The sequence below is a fragment of the Panthera onca genome, chromosome A2 (assembly GCF_046562875.1).
Source record: "Panthera onca isolate mPanOnc1 chromosome A2, mPanOnc1 haplotype 2, whole genome shotgun sequence".
Classification (NCBI taxonomy): Eukaryota; Metazoa; Chordata; class Mammalia; order Carnivora; family Felidae; genus Panthera; species Panthera onca.
Genome location: NC_138340.1, coordinates 122,226,214 through 122,248,634, shown reverse-complemented (window position 1 = coordinate 122,248,634; position 22,421 = coordinate 122,226,214). Strand labels below are relative to the sequence as shown.

At 55.0% G+C, this 22,421-nt stretch overlaps 1 protein-coding gene across 5 annotated transcripts in view; it reads right to left on the bottom strand.

Moving 5' to 3' along the window:
• ADCYAP1R1 (ADCYAP receptor type I) overlaps window positions 1-21,532 on the bottom strand; it is a 59,104-nt gene extending 37,572 nt beyond the window's left edge. For 2 of the 5 annotated variants that reach the window (XM_060632840.3, XM_060632842.3), the window contains exons 1-3: window positions 21,114-21,530; window positions 9,745-9,883; window positions 8,122-8,227 (exon numbers count right to left, since the gene is read on the bottom strand). In XM_060632840.3, coding sequence (XP_060488823.1) covers window positions 8,122-8,227; window positions 9,745-9,795 — 157 coding nt within the window. In that variant the 5' untranslated portion in view covers window positions 9,796-9,883; window positions 21,114-21,530. Of the gene's footprint in view, window positions 1-8,121; window positions 8,228-9,744; window positions 9,884-21,113 lie in introns of all 5 variants that reach the window. The other 3 variants (XM_060632838.3, XM_060632841.3, XM_060632843.3) reach the window with 3 other exon arrangements.
• Between the last annotated feature and the right edge of the window lie 889 nt (window positions 21,533-22,421).

Below are 22,421 nucleotides of genomic sequence, written 5' to 3'. Positions count from 1 at the left end.
CAAATCTCTCCTTCTCTGACCCTCCCGCCTCCTTCCTTCCCTTATAAGGACCCTTGTGATTATATTGGATCCACCTGAATAATCCAGGTAACTCTCCCCATCTTAAGATCCCTAACTTAATTACACCTGCCAAGTTCCTTTTGCCATGTAAGGTAATACATTCACAGGCTTTGGGGATCACGACGTGGACATCATTGGTGGGGGCATTGTTTTGCCTCCCACAGATGCGTTTTAAGACAAGGAGTCACATGGTCTGATTCAGTTGCGTGGGAAGGTAATACATTTCAAGAGAAGCAAATCAAACATGGAGACATGTCTGTTAGGATATGGCAGAAGTCCAGGGGATGGCGGAGGGACTTGATGTGGAGCCAGGACAGCGGAGATGGAAAGGCATTCTGTGTGTAGGTGAGCTGGAAGGCAGAACGGATGGGCTTGGTGACAGACAGGCCAGACACGGCTGGCAAGTGCACTCATCCACATTATGCGGCTGAGTTCTCACCAACAGTATGTGGAGGTGACGAACTGCTCTCAAAGGCTCCCCTCACATAGTCCGCGCCCTTTCTCTCCCTCTCCCTTCTCTGTAGCATCCTTGGAGGCCACACGTTGAGGGTGGCAGTGTCCTGAGATGGAAGGAACCCAGATCTCTGAACGACTGTGCAGAGTCAAGCCCCACCTCCCACCTCTGCCAATCACACCGGCCTATGACGTGTGCAAGCAATCAAGACTGGTGTGTGCTGAGTCTCTGCAACTTTAAGGTTTTTTTTTTTTCGGTTGGTTGGTTTTTGGTTTTTGTTACTGCAGCAAGAAGTCTAGGCTACCTTGACTAATGCGGTGAAAAAGAAGGAGGTACCAAGGATGCTACCTGGATTTCTGGCTTGAGGGTCTGCGTGGCTAGAGAGGTTCGCCATTCCCCACAGGGGAGAGAACCGGGTGAGAAGCAAACGGTGGAGGGTATTGGGCTGCGGCTCAGGAGTCTCGTTTGGAGCGCGTTCAGTTTGAGGTGGTGCCAAGAGCCAAGTGGAGGTAGATTTCAAATAGGCGGTTAGATAAAAGTCCAGAGTGCAGAGGGGAAGTCGGAACTGGAAGCAGGGAACGGGGAGCGGTTGGCACAGGGGTGCGTGGTAGGGCCACGGACCTGGATGACAGGTCCCGTGAGGCGGTGTGCATTAGAGAAGAAAAGGGAAGACAATAGGGCCTGGCCTCAACAGAAGAAGGCATGCCAGCATTCAGAGGAGGGGCTGGCAAAGAAGACGGAGGAGGGGTAGCCAGAAACATAGGGAAAACCAGACGTTAGTGACATAGCAGCCAGGAAAGCAGGCTCCAAGGAGGACACGGTCAAGTACATCATACACTGCTTCCCTCCCCTCCTCCCCCCTGCAGAAGAGGTCAAAAATCAGAATGGCTCCTATCCCCTGCGAGAGTTCTTTGCTTTGACGCCCCCAAGCCTCCCGCTTCACCTTTCCTCTGGTTCCCCAATTCTACAAAGTCCGCCTGTGCCCTCCTGGCTCAGTCTGCGCGCCCCCACCCCCCGCCCCAACTCAAAGTCTCTATGGCACCAGGTCAGAGCAATTCAGACACCTCGAGTTTCCTGCTCCAGGGAATAGCCCTGTGCACTCTTGGGGAGCTGCTCCCACTAAGACACTGCACAAAGCAGCCAACGAGAGGAAGTGCCTTGCAACAGCAGGAGGGGAAAAGACCACTTGGGCACACTGAACAGAGAGAGAACACAGGGCCATTAGCCTCAACTGGAACAAAATAAGGAGCTAATCGCAGGTTGTCATGGTGATGATTTCGTCCAGTTCCCCACAGTGCTCAAAACCCATGAGACCAGGGGCACCAAAGGGACTCAGACAAAGACGCCGTCCTCCCTTTGAGGATGCTTGGGTATTGTTAGAACAAGCCCCTCATTTTAGCACACAATTCAAGGGTAAAAAATGATTCGATTTACTGCAATTTACTTTACAGCCAATATTTCTGATCCGTAAAATGGGGACCAGCTGTGATCTCAGTGCAAGGGGCATCGGGGGTTGGGGACTGAAGATGCAGCCCTCCCCTCTGGAAGTCAGTGGTTCTCGAAGTGGGGACCCCAGACCAGGAACACCATAGAGAACTTGCCAGAAATACAGATGTTCAGGCCCCACCCAGCCCCACTGAGTCAGAAATTCTGGGGCTGGGTCCAGTAATTCTGTGTTTTAACAGCCTTCCAGGAAGTTCTGATGCAGGCTCAAGTGTGAGAACTACAAGACTAAAGAAAAACCAGTTTGGACAGAAACGGAACCCTTTGTCAGACAGGGGCAGTAAATTCCTCCGGGTGAGGGTCCCTGTAGACCCCACTTCTCATGCTGAGGGCCCTGTTCAGTCTCAGAGCGGCAGGGAGGTGCAGTCAAGAAGCTGATCTTGCTCCTGGGGTGAGGAGCCTGGGCCCAGCCCTGAAGTGGCCCCCCTTCCTCCGGGCCTCTCCTCTTCTGGTGAGAGTGGAGGTGGGGGCTGGGACGCAACACTTTGCACCCAGGACAGGCCTCAGGGACTGGATCAGAATAGCAACAAGCAGGCTTTCTCATCTTCCCTCCAAGCCTCCTCCCTCCTGCCCCAGCCATGGCCACCATAGGCCTCTTCCATCTTTTCCAGAGTAGGGGGGACCCCCAAGGAGGACCACACCCAAAAAGCCCACTGAAATGCAGAGAGGGCCTCCAGGCTATGGAAGCCCACAGCCCTGCAAAGGGGAGGTGCTGGCTGGACTCACCCTGCACGGGCAGGCCACTTGGGCTGAGCAAAGAGAACAAAGCCACCAACCCAGCAGGCTGCGCCTGTGACCTGTGTGGGTCCCGGGGACTGTCAAGAGTGGAGACACCGTTCCCACGCACAGGAGTCCTTTCTCCTTCTCTCTGGGCACAAGAGCACTGCGGCACAAAGGGCACCCCCCAGCTAGAAGGGCAGACCTGGGTCCTGTCCCAGAGCTGGCTCCGGCCTTCTGTGTGACTCAGCCAGTGACTGCCACCTCCAGCCTCGACCTCTCCCTGTGTCACGTGACAGAGCTGGACTCAGTGCTGTCTCAAGCCCCATTGAGCTTTCAGGGCTTAGGATGAGGTACAAAACCATTAAATATAGCTCCTCAATAACAGTCTCAATAAACATCTTTAAAACACACCAAGGACGCTGTGAACAAAACCACGTAGTGGTCTGTGGCCTGACCTGTATTTTCTACCCTCTTCAGCTGTCTGCTGAGCTCCGGTACCTTTCCCCGCTACCCCAATCCCACCCCTACATCTCTCTGTCCCTTGGCTTCTACTCCGAAGGCCACTCTGTGCATTACCATGTCCTCTTTGGGGTGTCCCAGGGACAGACAAGGATTTGACCAGAAACAGCTGCCTTCGTGGGAGCTGCCCACAGCCCCAACCACACACGCACGGTAGCATGGAACAACCTCACCTCCAGCAGACCAGTGTCCTCCTTCCAATGCACTCACTTCACTGGATTTAAAAGATGATGGGGAAACATACGAAATACATATAAATATATTTCTAAAACAGGTCAGTGCATTACTGTGAGTTCACAACTCACAGTTACTGGAACAAGCCGACAGATCTTTTTCCATTTGCAAGTGCATCGTGCGCTTAGGGACAGAAGGGGCAGGGGAGGGGCAAAGAAGGGGTGCAGCGAGAGGGCTGGCCTCTCTCAGTTCACCCAAGCACGGACTGGCAACCCCATGCCAACTGCCAATTCTCCGTTACATCTGACTCTTGGCTAAGAATGAGCTCCCAGCCTGGCTTGCTTGTGCTCTGGGACCTGTTCCCTCATCCAAGACGACGTGGGCACCCCGTGGATGCTATCCCCTGCCCACACCAATGGTTCTCAAACTCGGATATCCTGTAGAATCATCTGAAGGCTTTTAACACATACTTTTAATAACCTCCCTCCCCCTCCCTGCCCCCAAATGCTGATCACATGGGCCCGGGAAGGGCCTGGATATCAGCATCTTTAAGTGCCCCCCCGGGGTTTCTAACGCACTGCACACAGCACAGAGACGAACTGCTGCCTGTATTTCACAAGCAGGCTGAATCGGAAGGTCCAGCAGCCTGGCTCGGCTGCACAGCAACAAGGATGCCGCAAGGACCTGAGGCTCAAATGGAACACACGGGGGAAATGAAGGGGCCAGCAAACTCTCCCCTGTCTGCTGACAGCAAGACCGGTGCTCTCCCAGAACTTCGACACTAGAAAGATGCCCAGAGGCCACATGCTCTGAAGCCCCCTGAGGAGGGGTTCTTCCATCCTCAGCTTGTAGGGGAAAACTCTGCTGACCACGGGCCTGCAGTGAACCGGGCTGGACACTCCTGGGTCTCTCCTTCCACGGCCCTGGCGCTGGGGCCTGGGCAACCCGGCCAAGCGGGTCACTGGAAGCTGAGGCCTCATGCTATCCTGGCCCCTAGAAACACAAATGCCCTTTAGCCTTTTTGTAGCCAAGTGAAGTACAGGCCTCTGGGGGCACGTTGAAAGCCCTCCTCACCTACCTACCTCTCTCTCCAGCCTCATTGCAACTTCCTCTTGCCAAGTGATATTTCACTGCACAAGGCAAGAGGGTGTGGTTCCGCACCTCTTCCGAGCCACACAACAATGTAGAGGTTAACAGCAAGGACTCCAGAACTACCAAAGGCACACGCCGGCCCCTCCTTCCCTGGCTGCGGGACTTACCAGGTAACAGGCTAACAAGCTCACTTCTGTGAGTCTGCGGAGCCTCAGCTGTAAAATGGGAGGGAAAACTCTGCCCAGCCCATGGGTGGCTGAGGTTACGTGAGCCACACCATGCAACGATGTGCGTGGGAAGATTCAGAAGCTGCCCCTGGTATTTAAGTGCCAGCTGTTACGGTCCCCACCCACCCTACTCACTGTTCCCTTCCTACCTTTATCGGGTCATCCCCCTCCTGGAGGTCTCTCTCCCCTTCCCATGCTTCTCCATCGGCCTTCTGCAGCCTGGATCTGGTTCCCAGCCCCTCCTCTGGTCTTCCAGAAAACCTTTCCAGATTGTTCCAAAATGTACTGCCCTGCTTCCTGCAGAGACTTCCACACTTCCCCAGAACTCAGATCTAGCAGAAGATGGGAGGGACACCCTAGAGGCAGTCCACACTGTAAGATGACAACTCTAAGTAACTATAACATCTCTGCCGAGTACTCAGCAAATGTCACATGTCACCCTTAGCACTCTCCACGATTGGCACTAAGTGCAATAATCTTATTTGATAGATATTATTTTCCCCTCCATTTTGCAGACCGAAAAATGAAGGTGTTAAGTGCCCTTCACAAGGTCACTTGGCTGGTGATGGGGACTAAGGCCTCAGGGTATCCTATCCTTCTTCCGAGGCAGTGTATCCCAGTGGTTGAGGGCACAGAATGCCTGGATACAAGTTTCACTTCTGCATCTTATTGAACTGTCTCTAAGCAAGGTATAAAACCTTCTTGTGCCTCAGTTTTCTCATCTATAAAATAGGGGTAATAATAGGCCCTACCTCCTACGTTGCTGCAGAGGGAGAAGAAAAGCACTACCACAGTGACCAACACATGGTAAGTCTTTGTAAATATTGACTATTAACATGATCCATCCCACCCCCACATTTTAATAGAGAATGTTCTAAGCCACAGAGAAAGAAAGGGCCACAGAGGTGGTGGTCCGGCTGGGCCCTCAGCCTCCTTTTCTTTTCCACCTGTTGGCTGCCTTTTGACTTTGCTTAATAAGGTTTCAGCTTATCATGTGAGTTGAAAGAATGAGTGAGTGAATGAGTGGGTGAACGAAATAAACGAGAGTGACTGAGAGTGAACGAGTGAGTGAATGAGTGAGTGAATGAATGAGTGAACAAATAAGTGAATGAATGAGTAAGCAAATAAGTGAGCAAATGAGTAACTGCCTGAATAAGAGAATGGGTGAGTGAATGAATGAGTGAATGAATGAATGAATGAATGAACAAATGAATGAGCAAGTGAAGGAATGAATGAATGAGTCAATGAATGAGTGTGTGGGTGGATGAGTGAATTTCTTCCACAGACCTGGGGTCCCTCACCCAAGTCCAGTTTTGAGGGTGACCTGTGGTGGGTCCTGACTCACAGGGCCCCTAGGACTCTCAGCCAGACCCTCTCTGTAGCCCACCCCCAGCCACCCCCTCTCTGTAGCCCACCCCTCCAATTCAGGGTTCCAGATACAGGAAGTTACCAATTCCCCTCCCCCTCCTCTTGCTGCTGGGGTCCCCTCAGCCTAGAATGTTCTTGCCACTCATCCATCCCTGGGCTTTCACCTGCCATCACGTGTCTGCTCCTCCCTAAGCCTAGCTTACGGGTTTCAACCTCAGGAATCACCTGAGGAGCCTTTAAAAATCATGACTATAATGAGCTGTGGTTCTGATTTAATTGGTTTGGATTGTGGCTTGGGTACATTTTTCTAAAAGCTCCTGGTGATTCTGATGTGCAGCAAGGTTTGAGAACCAAGAATCTGGTTTAAATACCCCCTTTTCCATAAATCCTTCCCTATCTTCCCCACAGAGAACTCCTTTCCCCCTCTTCTGAGCAGCACTGTGTGGGGGACAGCGAGACCCCCTCCCCCCACTCCCCCTGGGGAGGGAGTCCATCGCTACATCTGTCTCACTCATGCTTCTTCTTCAAGAACACCCCTGTGGGCAGGCCTTCATGTCCTTTCCTAACCCAGGGCTCCACAAATTGCTGTACAATTAACCTGCACCCCACCCTCCACCTCTACTCTTCCCTCCTGGATGCTTCTCATTGTTCAACCCCAAGTGTATCTGAGACCTGCCCTGGGCTGGGAAGCAGGGCACCTCAGCCTGATACCCACTCCCACCCCTGTGTGGTCTAAAGAGTCCCTGCCCCCAGGGCTCCCCACCTCCCATCTCCTGGACTAAGGGCTTGGACCAGATATTCATTTGGTTTCCTGCAACTGTCGTGCCCATTTGGGACCCCTGCTTCAGCCTCCCTGGATGGCGGGGCCTAGAATCCACTTTCGGCCTTGGTTAGGGCTCAGCCAGAGCCCGGCCCGGAGGGAAAGGCCAGCATGGCCGGGAGCAGCTTCATTACCAGTTAATGTTCACTGACTGTACAGGGAGCTCAGCCCAGAGGGACCGTTACATTTAACTGGGCTGCCGATTAATCAAGTATTTAAACAGATGGTGCTCAGAAGAGCTCCTCATAAATGGGGAGGATCCAGAGGGAAAAGTGGAGCCCTCTAGCCTGGGCAGAGAGCCCAGCCTCCAGCAACTGAGGTGCAAGTGAGGCCGGCAAGACCTCCAGGGATGCCCCCACCCCCAAATCCCCAAGCTCCCACACAGACCCTCTTCCTGGCCCCACTGGGACTCAGGAAGCTGAGGGTGCCTCGGCCCCATGGGCCTCAGTGTGCCATCTGCAATGGGGAGTCGGGAAGGGAGGGTTACACAGACCCCTGGTTCTCAGCCAGGGGTCATGCCACGCCCTCAGGACACTTGGAAAAGGTGCAAGGGATTTTGGGTTGTCACTGGCATCTAACGGAGAGAGCTCTGGCTGCTAAGCGTCCCGCAGCGCACAGCCCCATCCAGCACCAGAAAGCAGTACCCACCCCCCCCCCACCCCCGCCCCGCCACAATGCTAACGGCAGCCCCAGGAGAAGGACTGCAGCCAGGAGTGGGGTTCCTCCTACAGCCTTGTTCTCTGGCTTCTGATGGAGTGAGCAGAGGAAGAGGGAAATGACCCCACATTGCCTGCCCTGGGCTGCCCAGGTGCTCTCTGGCTCGGCCACTGGCAACAGCTGTGTCCCTGCTGCCACCAGGCCCGGGCTGCTTGCTAATGAGCTCTCTAACGGCAGCTTCCCAGCTCAGACACCAGCCCCCATGGGAAAGAAGTGGCCACAGCCAGCCACCCAGAACAGCCTCCTCCAGAATGAGACATCCAGGGCAGGCTGTCTCCAAGGAGGGAAACCTGAGGGTCCTGCCCAGAGCAGATCCAGGACACCTCGCCCCGAAGGGTTTTCAGAAGGACCCAGGTACCTGAACCTTCCACAATTCTCTACAAAATGGCCAGAGGCTGGGACGCCAGTTTCCAAAGGTTGGGCTGGATACACTGGGGACGCCAGGCCTTCCTCACCACCCTACTCACCTGGGAAGGAGTCATTCAAGCCCATCAGGTCATTCACCCTCTGGATCTTCTCCAGGCACATGGCTTGCTCCTTCTTGAAGATGCAGTCAGAGTGCATGGCAGTGACCTGCGAGGGACACATGGGATGGACGGTAGGAGCGAGCCGGGAGGTTCATGTACAAGCCCTTTTACCTAAGCCCCAGGGGCAGTGTGTGAGGGATGGGGAGCAGAAGCAGGAATAGTGCCAGAAAGATTTCCAGGCCAGCAGGGGCCCCAGACTCCACTTTACCACAGATTCCCTGAGGCTCTTCTTCACCAATTCAATGTGTGGCCTTCGGTGGACTCCACCCCACCCTGGGTCTCAGTTTCCATGTGTTATAATAATATTAGCAAACACACATATAACACTGTATTACGCACATGCGTTATTCTGTCATATGCACGTACACCTCAAGAACACTACAGAGTAGGTACTATTTTCATCATTCTCCATTTGACAGATGTGAATCTAAGCCCAGAGACATTAAGTAACTTTTTCGAAGTCACACAGCTTAGTACACCATACAGCAAGGCTCTGAACCTAGAGCAGTCTGGCTCCAGAGACCACGAGGCTATTGGTGTGCCTTAGGGAAGCAAGTAGGGGGTGGGACACAGAAGGGGCTTAGAAAGCTCATCCTCTCTCTCCTCTGGGGACTCAGAAAGGAAGTGCACTCCCAGGGGCGGCAGGCAAGGGAGCAGTGGTTGCATTCAGCGGGACCTACTAGCTGCTCTCATTTAGTCCTGCCCACATTTTACAAAAGCAGAAACCAAGACTCAGAATATTAAAAAGTTCCTGCCCAAGGTCACACAGCCAGCTAGCGGCAGGTACTACATTTAAGCATAGGACCAAGTAACTTCAAAGCCCATGCATTACTATCATGACAGCTGTGTTCTAATGCTATCACTTTAACTTAAAACTCTGGGGCAGGGATGGTTCTTCAAAGGGATGTCTGCAAATACGGAGGCAGGCACAAGACATGTTGAGGGATCCAGTCTAGTCTTGATTATTCACAGATGTGCAGGCTTCCGGGGAGAGAGGCAAGCTTCTCCGTGGTCACGCAGTAAGGCAGGAAAGAGGCAGGACTGGCATCCAGGGCTCCGAAAACAGCGCATCCACTGCTGGTCTAAATTCCCAGGTTGAGAGGCAGAAGCCAATGCCTAGGAACCCTCCTGCCTGACCCTTCCCGTGTTCAGGAAGAGGCATGAGCAAAGAGCAGGCTTCTGAGCTCTAACCTAGCAGAGACTCATGGGCTGGGGACTGGGATCAAAATACTTTCTGCCGCTGTGACTAGGGCCCCTGAATACAGTCAAGCAGGTTGTATACTGCACAACCTTAAAGGTTGCCACACATGTCACCAACATAATAGATTTATAAATTGTGTCACAATTTCTGGCCAAATGAGTACAGGGTCTTGAGGAAGGGGCACCCTTTGTAATTCACACAAAGGCACTGAATGGCCCAGTGGGGGTTCAGGCAGAGACACCAGCCAGGTGAACTGAGCTTGGCTAAGGGCATACAAAAGACGCAGCTTCTTCCCTGGGATGAGGGTTCAGATGAGCCTGGGGCTCCAAATGATCACAGAGGGGAGGGTCCTGGGTTCTTACCACAGGCAGCAGGAGGAAGGCAGCCAGAGAGGCCTGCAAGATGCTGGCCATGACGCTTCTCAATCCGGAAGGAGGCTCAGGCCAGCACTGCTCGCCTCCCACTCAGAGCAGCGCTGGGCAGCCCCAAGGTGTCTACAGGCTAGAGAGAAAGGAAGGCATGAGTCCCGTGGGTCCAGTGGCAGAGGAGGGGCAGGGACAGCCCTTCCTCTTGACACCCCCCCCCCTTACCTGTAGCAAGGCTCTCAGTCTCCAAGGGTAACCCACCCCCCGCCTTTGTCCATGCATTCTTTATTCTTCTATCAAACAAACACCTGCTGGGCTCCTACTCAGTGCTAGGCTCTGGGGACGCAGTGGGAACACACCGGCTCAGGCCCCCATCAGACTACCAGAATGGTCTGGATGGCTTTCCCCTCTGCAGGGGACGACTGTCTCCCCCTATCTCCCTCCACTGAGACAGAGTTTTATCTGGCACATGTGTGCCCACCCAGCAGGGACATTTCTTGGTCCCTCTTGCTCTCAGGTGCAGGCATGCGGTCAAGCTCCCACCTACGGAATACAGCTGTCAGGGCCACGTGTCACCTCTGTACCACCTGTCCATAATGCAGCACGAGCTCTCCACTTCTGCACCTTCGCCCTTTCCCAGTGCTGGATCCTACAAGCCTGGAAGGCCTACCTAGCGCCGGACTGCTACGTGAGAAAGAACCTCTCGCCACAGAGGGTCACTGTGTTCCAGCTGCCGAGCCTGGCCCGCTAGCAAACAGAACCTCCTTTCACCCTGCCTCAGCCCACCTGACCTCCAGGATAAAGCCTCTGCCACCGCGACATACAAAACCAAGTGAGTGCTGAAAAGCATGCTCCAAGGGGGGAGGCTCTAGAGGACTGGGGCTGCTGGTGGGCACCAGACAGGGTACAGGGAGTCGAGTACGGAGGGCATGGGAGCCCTGGAACATTCCCAGGGGAAGAGCCTGGTCTGTTTCTCAAATCAATCATAAACGCATATTCCTTTCAACCTTGCAATTCCGCATCTGGGTATCTGTTGAGAAATATTTACACTTGCCCAAAAAAAAGCACATGCAACAGTATTCTCTGCAGCATGGCTTAAAATAGCATCAACAGCAAAAAACGAAGCAACAAAGCATTCATCAAGCAGGCACTGTTAATAGGTCCCAATAGCCATGCAATGGAATACTACACAGTAATTTAAACATTGTTATTTTTATTACTATTAAATTATTAATAAAACAATTCCATAGGCCTGTGTCAGGGCCACCACTAACCCATAGGTGCCTGGTTCAGAGACCCGTGGGGGCTGCGTCCTTAGTCACTGCATACACCCCCCCCCACAGTGGGCAGAGCTGCCGTTACCCCGGTTCCTTTGTGCCCCTGGCCCTCTGCGCACCCACACATCCTCCTTCTCTGCTGGCCTCTCCAAGCGCAATCTGGTGACAAGCAAGTACCCAAAAAGGAGAAAGAAAATGAGCCACAGGAATGTGCAACAAAAGGCGGCCCTGTCTTGCCCGCCTCTTGCTCGACCTACTCAGGGCCCACTCAGAGATGTTGAGGGAGGCCTTGGGTATCCCCAAGATATGCTCTGAGAGGCCCCGGGGGCCCTGAAGGTGCTGGCGCAGGCTCTCCCTCGCGGGCCAGGAAGGACTGGGCAGGCTGGGGAAGCGCTGATCCTATCATCCCCAGGCGTCCCGGGGCACCAGCTGTGCTGGACTCGCAGGCTTTAATTTCTGCACCCACTCCCAGGGCCCTCCACACCTCTGGTGATCACGGGCTGCTTCTGGCAATGACCTGGCACTGGTGGTCCCCAGAGGGCTCAAGCACCTGCACCATCCGTGGGAGCCTACAGCCCTGTCTGCTGAAACAGGAGCCAACACTCCTGCCCGCCTGGCTGGAACAGAGGGATGTCTGGCCCCCTGCCCCTCAGCACATGCTGCAGGCTGTCCCTCTCTCGGCCAGCGGAGGGCTCAGAGAAGCCACCCTAAGGCAGAAAGCCTCTGAGATCTGAGCTGCCTCTTCTGCACCGACGACAGTGTCAGACAGGCTGGAAGGCTGGTGAGATGTGAAGGCAGGTGGGCCTCCACCCCGGGCAATGCCAGGTAGCCCCAGCACCTGCATCAGCCCTTCTGGCGGGGGGGCCAGCAGCCTCAGCCTCCAGCAGCCAGCCATCATCTAGACCACGTGCTTCTGTGGGTCTCAACTTTCTTAGCCAAGAGGAAGGTGACTCCTCACCTCAGCTCCCTCGTGGCCAGCAGGGCCCACACAAGAGCCAGAGAAGGGAAGTGAATATACAGCCCGTGTCGCCAAGTGGATGTAGTGCTCCTTCCTCAGGGGCCACCTCTCCTATACTCCCAGCAAGGCGCCACCACAAACATGAGCTAGCTGCTGCTTCAGCCCTCTTGGGGGAGGCCTCTGCCCTGGGGCACAGAGCGACGTTCCTGGAGGAAGACAGCGGGCAAGAGCACTCAGAAGTGAAAGCAGAGAGCTCCCTGCTGTCAGTGACACCCTGAGACGGCAAAGGCACCACCAGCTTCCTTCAGGATGGGGCTCCCACAGGCGGACACTTGCTTCCTGCTCCCCGATCCCCGACCCTGGTCCGCAGGTATGCTCACACTCAACTGGGATGCCCACAGAACCACTGAGGAGCATTTAAAACTACCCCTGGCCTGGGGCGCCTAGGTGGCTCAGTTGGTTGAGCATCTGAGTTTTGGTTTTGGCTCAGGTCATGATCTCACAGTTCATGGGATCGAGCCCTGCGTCAGGCTCTGTGCTGGCAGTGCAGAGCCTGCTTGGGGTCCTCTCCCTCTCTCTCTGCCCCTCCCCTGCCCCTGCTGTCTCTGTCTCCTTCAAAATAAATAAACAAACTTAAAAAAAAAAAAAATACCCCCGGCCCAGCTGAGTCAGTCTCTCCGGGGCCGGGGCTCGGACATCAATGTTGTTTACAGCTGTCCAGGTAACTCTCACGTAGAGTAGGATTTTAAAGGCCCTGTTTTGACCTTTATTAGAACGAAGAGAGCTGGTCCGGAAGAGCAGGCAGCTTTCACGGCTCTGCTTGCTCTAGGGGCAAGTGGGTGGTAGCAGGCAAGCAGAGAATGAGTTCATGTTTGAGAGCAGGCTGATTTCTGATTATCTCTGCTCTCTCTCTCCCTCTCTCTCTCATACACACACACACACACACACACACACACACAGACACAGGTTCACGGAGAAGAGCATAAACACCTGTCAACCCCACAGAGACAAAGAGAGATGTTTATCCCCAGGGTACCCACTGGAGGCATCAGTACACCGCCACGTGTGGAATACACAAAGGTGGAAGCTCCTTCAGGGACTGCCAGACAACTCCACGCGCATTCACACACTCCTTCACAGAAATGCAGAGGCACATTCAGAATGCAGAACAAAGGTACGCACAGACGCGACCACACAGCATCGCAGAGATTCACGCGTGTTTATCAGATTCTTGATCTGTGCCCCAATACACACACTGATTCTGCAAAGGCATCCGGATGTACAGAGGCAGTCAGAAATGTCTGGATTCAGGCACGGGCACACACGCACAAACATGCGCACGCTCACGCGCTCGCCCGGGGACGCCAGACTTGCAGGATGCTCACGCCTGCTCTCCGCAGGCCAGCTCCTTCCTCGGCCACAGCTGCGCTGAATTAAAAACAAGCTGGAGCAGAGGCCCCAGCCCAACCATCCCCCAGCTCTGCTTTGTCACCAGGCTGCTTAGGCGATGATGTGAAGCAGCCCAGTGACGCAGGGTGGAGGGGCTGGGGTCTTCTCAAACATAAGGCCTCATCTGGGACTCGACCAGTCTTCCCGATTCCCACTGTTGCCCTCTTTTTTTTATTGAGATACATAACTGGCATATAACGTTATAGTAATTCCAGGTGCACAACGTAACAATTCGAGATTTGCACGTATTATGAAATGATCACCACAATAAGTCTAGTTATCATCATCACCACACAGTTACAACATTTATTTTTCTTGTGACGAGAACTCCTAAGATCCGCTCTCTTATTCACTCTCCCTCCCCCTCCGACCCACTACAGTCCGCCCCCTGCCCAACTGGACTCACCAGTGAGAGAGAGGGTGGGAGCTCCCAGGCCTTGATCTTCCCATTCCCTCACCTCAGCTGGAGACCTCAGGGATCACCTCCTCCAGCCTTTGCAAGACGAAGGTCTCCTCAGCCCCTCCTGGCACTCCTGCCCTCCCCCCATCCATACCCTGACACCCACCTGCACCACCCTCGCTGGACGGTGCTCAGAGTCTCCAGCTGTTGGCCACCTGCCCCAAACCCGCTCCTCTTGTGGGCCACATGCACGGTTCCCCTGCCCTCTGACATGCGTCCCTTGGGTCTGCCACCTGCAGCCCTGTCAGCTGCTCCTCTTCCCCCTCGTCCCGGCTGCCTCCCTCCTCTGCACTCCTCCAACCTGCCAGTGACCTTCACACAGGACAAGGTCAGGCCTGGCCACTGTGGCCTGGGGTTGGACTCTCCCCTCCCTGAGCACGGACACTGGGCTCTTTTGGCCCAGCCACATGGCGGACTCAGGATGACCTGGTCACTGATATTCCCAGGTTCGCTTTCCTGGGTCCGGGCTCTGCTGGGGCCACTGGCTTTTACAACTGATCTGAGAACAATTCAACTCTGCTCCCTGGCATTTATTGAGGTGGACTTGGGGACCGTTTTGCTAGAGGTTTTAGCCTTAGGACTTCAAGCGAGCCAGTTTTGCTGTGCCTCAGTTTGACTGTAAAATAGAAATAATCATAATACCTACCTCAGAGCTATTACTCTGTGATACCACCAGATTCATGTAAGTAAACTACAGAGTGTATAGCATAGCCTGGTTCCAGTGAGGGCTATACCTGCGTTAACCATTATTAAATTTCTTACTACCTGTGTCCAAGTTTTTGCACCTCTTGGTATCACCTCTATCCCCATAGCCCTGTGTGACATTCCAAACGGGAATGACCAGACTGCTGTACCTTTATTTGCTGATGATTAACATTTATTAAACACTCAGTATGTGCCAGGCACTCTTCCAAGTGATACATTTGCATTAACTCCTTTCACCTGCTCAAACCTCTGAGGTAGTCACTAGCATTATCCTCATTCTATAGCTGAGATGACTAAGGCACAGAGAGGCTAAGTAACTTCTCCAAGGTCACACAGCAAATAGGTGGTAGAGCTGGGAAGGGAACCCAAGCAACCTGGCCCCATAGCTTGTGCATGCCTTCCCTACACTCCTGCTATTTTTTGCCTTTGGCAAGAGAAAGATCAGCTCAGAACTCATCTGTATGTTACTAGTGATCCCTCTCACACCTTTGGGGACTTATCAGAACTTCTGCTACCCCTTGCCCATATTTCTATATCTGAAACACCTTGCTTAGGAAGAGTGAATTATAGACACAGCATTTCACACCTGATATGGGCTTTAAAGGCCACCTTCCATTATTACTACTGAGTTACCTATGGGGAGACTGAGGCCAGAGAGGGGGAGATACTTCCCAAGTTCGCACAGCAGAGACTACTGGAGTCCTGTCTGACAAGAATGGGTGTGTGACAGATACCTGGTCTAGCGGGGAGTCCGCTCCCCCTTCCATACTGGGGAGGCCCTCCTCAGGCCCCATCAGCCCAGTGACTGATGGCAGTGGGAACAGACAAGAGCAGCCGTGTCCTCCAGTGAGCCACTGCGCCAAGCACACAGGAAGACAGCGTCATCAGTCAGCACACCGGAGCCAGCGGTGACTCACCAGGCTCCCAACTTTCTGCATGGAATGGGAGGGGACTCAGAGACCCTCTAGCCATCCCTCCCTGCCCCACACCTACAGGATGCTTTCTGCTGCCCTCCGGCTGAGGACGGCCCAGCCCCCGGGATGGGGTGCTCACCTCTCTCCAGCGGCTGGTCCAGGGCCTTCAGGGGAAAGCCCTGATGCCTTTCCACCCTGTTCTTCTGGGCCAGCTTTGCCTTACGGATGCTCCCACAGTGGGAGGGCAGCACCTCACCTTCCATTAGGCCACACAGATCTAGGTCCTCCTGCCCTCATGGGGCTGGGGCCATCTGGGCTATCCCGGATTGAACTCCTCTGGCCACTCAGCATCCCTCCCTGCCACCCTGCAGTGCCAAGCCTGACCTAAGACAGATGATCCACGAGAGCCTTGCTCGCCACATACTCCCTTTATTAATGAACCTGCCCCCCCCCCAGTTCCTTCTCTCCCTCCCAGGTGGTAGAGAGGGGTTCCTTCTCTCCCTCCCAGTGCAGGAAACCAGGGAGGGAAGACTGAAAGATAAACATTACCCCCCCAACCCCTACCAAGCTCATCCCTCAAAGGGAGGGAACTACACTTGCTTCTGGGAAGGAACAGGGAAACTCTAGAACCTCTTCCTCCTCGGTAGGGGCAGAGCCGATGAAGAACAGAACCCAATGCCTGGGTAAGGGGCAGCCTGGCAATCGCAGGATAAATCGTTAATGCTGATGCTCCTCTGGGTATTCAAACCTTCCCCTTTCAGAACCTGGCCACTGGGGTCCTGTGCACAGGTGACAGAACGCAGGTCCCTAGAAGGGCCCCCATGGTGCCACCCACACCCTTCATTTTACATGTGAGAAACCTGGGCTCAGGGCAGGGAAGGGCTAGGCTGGAACACATGTGCACCTTGGTAATGTTATCGCATTTCACTTGTGAGGGTTTGAGGCCCTAAGAAACCAGGAGACTCTCCCAAGGTCATGTTGCAAAGCCTTTCCACACTGACTAGTCCAGGCACATCTCCTGTCCTGGAGGGGGGTCCTGGGAGTTCTCTGCCAGGGAGAGCCCCGCCCCCCTCCACCAAACAACAGCAAGACAGGAAGAGAGGGGGAGGAGGAAGCAGAAGATAGAAGAAGGGGAAAGAGTGTGTACAGCAGGAAGGGCATCCTGGAAGGCGGTAGGAGGTATGGCGGGAGAGGCTGGAAAGGGAGGGGAAGGGAAGCCAGGAGTAGAGTCCTGTTTGTTGACAGTCTAGTGAGCCCCTCCCAGGCACAGAGGGACTGAGAGCGTCTCACCATCTGTCTGACGCTTGTCAACCAGCAGTCCCTCCTGAGTGGGTATGAGCCCCTGGAAGGGAGGGCCGGCTCTGATCGGCACGTGCCCCCATACAGGGTGGGGACCCAGAGAACTCTGACTAGTGCCTGGTGAGTGGGCTTGGGAAGGGGACCTGGGGGTGCCGAGGGGCTCAGCAAGGTGTCAGGAGGTGGGGGTGGGCAAGAGGGTGGGAGGTTGGTGCCAGTCTGCAGGTGCTGGAGACCCTGCCGCCTTGGTCCCTGGGATAGGGTGGGAGCACAAAAGAACCGTAAGCAGGGGAGTGCAGTGAGAAGCTTCCTGGTGAAGCAATACTCCCCAGAAAGCTGGCAAGCTGAGCAGAAGGGGAAAAACCCACACTGAGGCCATTTTCTGGATTCAGGGTAGAGGTGATGGGGGCCTGGGCAGGATCCAGAGACACGGGAAAAACAGGAGACGAAAGCCTCCCTGGCCCACTTCAGGGGAAAATGGCAGGCAGGAAATGTCAGAAGGGAACAAGAGGGAGGAGAAGAAACCAAAGGCAAGACCTGGGTCACTACACAGCCTTAAATCAGAAGCTGGGAAATCTGAAGGAGCCTACAAAGGAGCGATTTATTTTTTTTTCTCGGTCAAGCCTCGGCAGTGCCCATTTGTCAGGGGGGGAATGTTGAGGACAGGTAAGGCACCACAGCACTGAAATGAGAGCACCCAGCTACTCCTCAAGGTCACACCCACCTCCCACCACCACCCTGGTTGTATCTGCCTGGGCTGATCTCACCCTTGTCTGAGAACCACCGGCCCTCGATAAGGAGACCCTCCCTCCCGCCTGGGCCATTTCAAGTCTCATTCTGCTCCCTGTGAGTTTCAAGTCCCGTTGGAAACATGAGGCATGTCCAGGCGCTCTCACATCTCCCTCCTGGTGGAGGTGGCATGGACCTGGACACGTAGGGTGAATGGGTAAGGGGGTTCAGGACCTGTCTGGTGAGCTGAAGTGACATGATGTCATTTCATTTTCATGAATGTTGTCTCCAGGTGTCCTCAGCATAGGAGATTTATCACATGGACACAGTGGAGGCCTGTCTGGAGCAGGGGTGCTGAGGTTAGGCAGGGAGCCTCTCCTGGCACTCACCCATTAAGCAGATGGGCACTCAGAGCTCCAGCCAGAGTGGAGGGAAGCATCCAAGGCCACCTAGGGCAGCTCGGGCTCCCAGGACTAAGCCTTTCCTTCTTCAATCTTTTAAACCACTTTTCTCCTCTAACCTTACAGCCAAGAGGTTGGCAAACACTTCCAGGAGGTCAGAGCCAGCCTGTCACCTATTTTTGTACAGCCAGTGAGCCAAGAATGGTTTTTCCATTTTTTTAAATGGTCAGAAAAAAATTACAAGACTCATATTTCATGACACGTAAAAACTGTAGGAAATTCAAAAATTTCAGCATTCGTAAACGGAGTTTATCAGAACACAGCCATGCCCGTTTGTTTTGTTTACGCATCATCTCTAGTTGCCTTTATGCTACAACAGACGAATTAAGCAGCTACAACAGGGTGTATGGCCAGCGAAGCCTAAAATATTTACTATCTAGCCCTTCACATAAAACGCTTGCCAACCCTCAATGTAGTCTCATTCAACACACGCACTTTTCTCCACTCCATTCCACGTGCATCTGGACTTTCATTAAGGAAGGTTTTTGTGATCTCCCTCGAGCAAGTGTCTGAGTCCCCAGGTATCTGTGTGCCCAGATCTGTGTGAGACGGTGTGTCCCAATGTCCATATGTCTTTCTGCTGTTGCATGTTCTGCCCCACCTCTCTGGCAGGTGTCTTTGGAAACCTACATGCCTCCCAGGCAGTGTGTCACTCCCTCTATGTGTGTCACTGTGGGGGTGGCTGTCACCATGTGCCTCTTGACGGCATCCAGGGCTCAGTACAAATGTCGCAGCTGAGGAGTTTCCAAGCCTGTATGTTGCCAGGCAGCTGGACCACTAGACAGGCACGTTTGGTCTCTGCACTCAGATTGCTCTGTTCAGGAGTGGCCAAGGTTTCCAGGGCCTCTAGCCCTATCAGTGTGGAGAGCCCCCAGGCGGCCCTGTTTGGGGCATCAGACCTCTGCTCACATACCTCCCCAGACGGGAAACCCACTGTCACCCCAGGTGTTGGCTCCATGCTGGGTGGCTCTCAGGGAAGCGAGGCCTTCCTGGCACTGAGCTGAGCCCCCGCTCTGTGCCTGGCACACCTTGGTTCTGCCCTCTGGCAGCCAGCACAAAGTGTCCTCCACTTAATCGGGGCCAGCCAGCCCTTGGTCAATGAAGTCTTCGTCCCTGCGAGGCTAGAGACCTGGGACATTAAATCTGAGGCCACATCCCCAGGAAGAAAGCCACCTTGTGGCCTTAGCTCTTATCTTTCTTAGCCTCTTAGTTGCATATACTGATCTGTAAATACCTATTTTATGTGTTTGTTTATTTTACACAAATTGAGGGAGCGTCCCAAAGTAGGAGCCTGGCAGGGAGGGGTGGTCACATGAAAAAAAAAAAAAAAGTGTCCCAAAGTATTTCTCCAATCAATCCCCTGACAGCCTGAACTTTACACAAAAGAGAACTTTAATGGACGCTCTAGCCTGATTAGTCCTCAGAATGTAGGGAAGGGTCCCTTGAGAGGCTCCCCACAGACTCCTGTCCTCATTGCACACAGGGACAAACAGACTAGAGGTAGCTTGGCCCAGATACAGACCCACCAATGAACCATCTGGAGAAGAAGGGGCCAGGTCTGCATCCTCTGTCAGCCCGCACACCTGTTGATGGATTGGTTAGAAGCTTTGACCAAGGGCCCACCCCCATGTGTTCTGTCTCTAATCATATGTTCCAATTCCAGCTTATGTCCAGACTGGCACCTCTCATTGCCCTCCCCAAGGTCAGTCAGTGGGGAGCAGGAGCCCCAGATTCAGCTGGGAACTGGGGGCTCTGCCAACCCCGCCTGCAGCCAGCACCAAACTGAGACTGGGACCTCCTGAGAAAAATCTGGGTGCTGCTGTTGCCCAGCCCCCAAACTCACAATTTTTCATCCCCTCCATTAGCTCACATCCATTCCAAAGCCTCTAGCCTGACCTGATGCTTGTCTGCCTCCACCCAACAGCAGTCCCAAGGCAAGTGGCCCTCCATAGACTAGTGTAGCCCCATCCCATTCCCTAGCCACCATCCGCCCCCCGCCCCCAGGGCTGTTCACTAGAAAAGCTAAATGCTGTGTCTTTTTTTTTTTTTTTTTTTTTTGGAGGGGGGTGTTTTGTGGGACACCGTATGGCCTGGGTAAAGTCAGGGAGACTAACTGTGCTAAAAGTATAGAAATGGTCTGGAGAATTCCAAGGGGTCCACCACCCCTCTCCTCCCCCTGCAGTTTCCGGAAGGGGGGCCTGAACTCCTTCCAGTGGTGAGGCTCCACTCCCCAGCTCCGTGTGAAATGCAATCAGCTTCTGGCCCGGGTTCCCTCCAGAGTGGCTAGCTTCATCCACCGCCCGTTCTGGCCCCCTCAAACCGCCAATGTCCCGCCCAGGATGTGGCCCCCCACCTCCTGCAGCTGCAGCGGGAGCCTGTGCCTTTAAGGCAGTCGGCAGGGGTCTTGGACTGGCCCACGGCAGCCCGGGAAGGCCGGTGCTTTTCTCCCAACATCCCCCTTAGGACGTTTTCTGCGAGACCAATGAAGCCCAAGCATCAAGACCCCAACCCCTCTGCGCCGCGGGAAACCGAGAGAGGATGCTCTTATGAGCAATCCCAAATGTGTCACTATAGGGGGACATTCTAGGCGGGCCCTGTCCCCCACGCATTCAGCACATCGCCAGCCCACCCCTAAAGCCCCGTGAGGACTGCGGTAGCCAGCTCCCAGAGACCCTCCAGCGTCACCTTCCCGATCCGCGTAGGCGCGTCCGTCTGCCTTGGAAGTAGGGAGACAGGTCCCCTCTGGGTCCCTCCGGCCGCAGTGCCTTCCCAGCCCCTGGTCCTCCCTCTGGCACGGGGAGGGGAGGGAGGTGGCCCCCTGGGGGATGCAGGGATCGCTCGCCCCGAGTACTATCCCAGATATTGGGGGGAGGGGGAGTGGGGAGAGGCTGTCAGATTGTCGCGCACGAAAGGAGCAGCAGTAGGAGGGGGCTTCGTTTTGGAATCGGGAGGCTGGCCGGCGTTGGCCCTGGCCCGCTCTCCGTCGGTGGAGGACGCGGCTTGGGGGGGAATCACGGAGCTGGAAGAAGGAGTCCGCGGTCCCCGGGGGGCAAAGGTTCCCGATCAGGAGAGGGCGGGCGCGCTGTGGAGGGGCAGGGGCGCCTGGGCGGCCCTTACCTGCTCACAGCCTGGCCTCGCTGCGGGGCTGCGGGCGGCGGGCCGGCCCGGGGCAGACTCCACGGGGAAGGCGCACAGCGGCGAGTCCGCGCCCCGCGCCGCCTGGGAATGGGGAGCGTGTGCGCCGAGAAGCGCGCGCCGAGCCCAGGTCTCCGCGTCCGTGTGTCAGCCGGCGGCGGGTGTCCGTGGTCCCTGCGCGGCGGCGTGTGCGTACGCGCACGCGGGGACCGCGCTCGCCTAGAGCCGCCGCCGCCGCCGCCGTCAGTCACCGCCCGGGACCGGAGCGCGGCGCCCCCCGTCTGCACCCGCTCGGCTAGCGCCGCGCGCCGCCCAGCCGGCTGTGCCTGCGGAGAGGCGCCGCCTCCGCCGCGAAGCCAGGCCCGGGGCCGAAGGGAGGCGACCGACCACCGCCTCCGCCGCGCACTTCGCAGGCTTGGGGAGGGGCGTGCAGACCAATGGGCGACCGGGGGAGGGGTTAGGCCGGGGTTGTGCTGGAGAGCGGGACCCCGCCCGCCGGGTTTGCCGGGCCTCGCGACAGACACCAGCAAGAGCTGCGGCTGGAGACCCCGGAGCGAGCGAATGTGTGGAGGCGATGACCTCCCCTCCCCCTCTGTCACCGGCCTTCCACAGCTCAGGGTTGGGCTTCGCTGGGGCTCGCTGCCCTCCTTTCTACCTTCCTTCCCCAAGATACCTAGAGGGAGAAAGCCCTTTTCAAACTTCTCCCTTCCAGGTCCTCACGAGTCCCTGTCCATCTGGCTGAGCCTGTACTTCCTCCTCCTCCGGGAAGCCTTCCTTACCAGGCAAGTCCCAGACTCTGTTCTGGTTACTCTTTGCCCCCCACAGCCTGGGCCTAGTAAGGTCAGCTAGCTTTGGCCAGCCTGGATGTCCTCAAATGTGACCCCCTGGAGAGCAGCTCTAAGGCTAGAGACAGGTTGGGGGAGGGGGGCGGGGGGATTACAGCAACTTAAAATGACACTGCTCTGGGGTCAGGCTGCTTGCTCCAGTCTTCACTGTGCCAGGGCTAGCTTTGTGAGCTTGGGCTGCTGACTTGATGTCTCTGAGCCTCAGCTTCTTCACCTGTACATGGGAATCATAATACCTATTCCTGCCCCTGCCCCAGGCCCATCTTGACAACAGCATTAAGCAAGAATGGTACATGTATCCCATAGTAGGTTCTCACTGGTTTTATTTACTCACTAGTGAATAAATTACTATTGCTACTGTTATTGTAGTCGTGCACAACCTCCTGCTAGTACAGGTGTTTAAACTAAGGTTTAAGAAGGGAACTAAACTGGTCAAGGTCATATA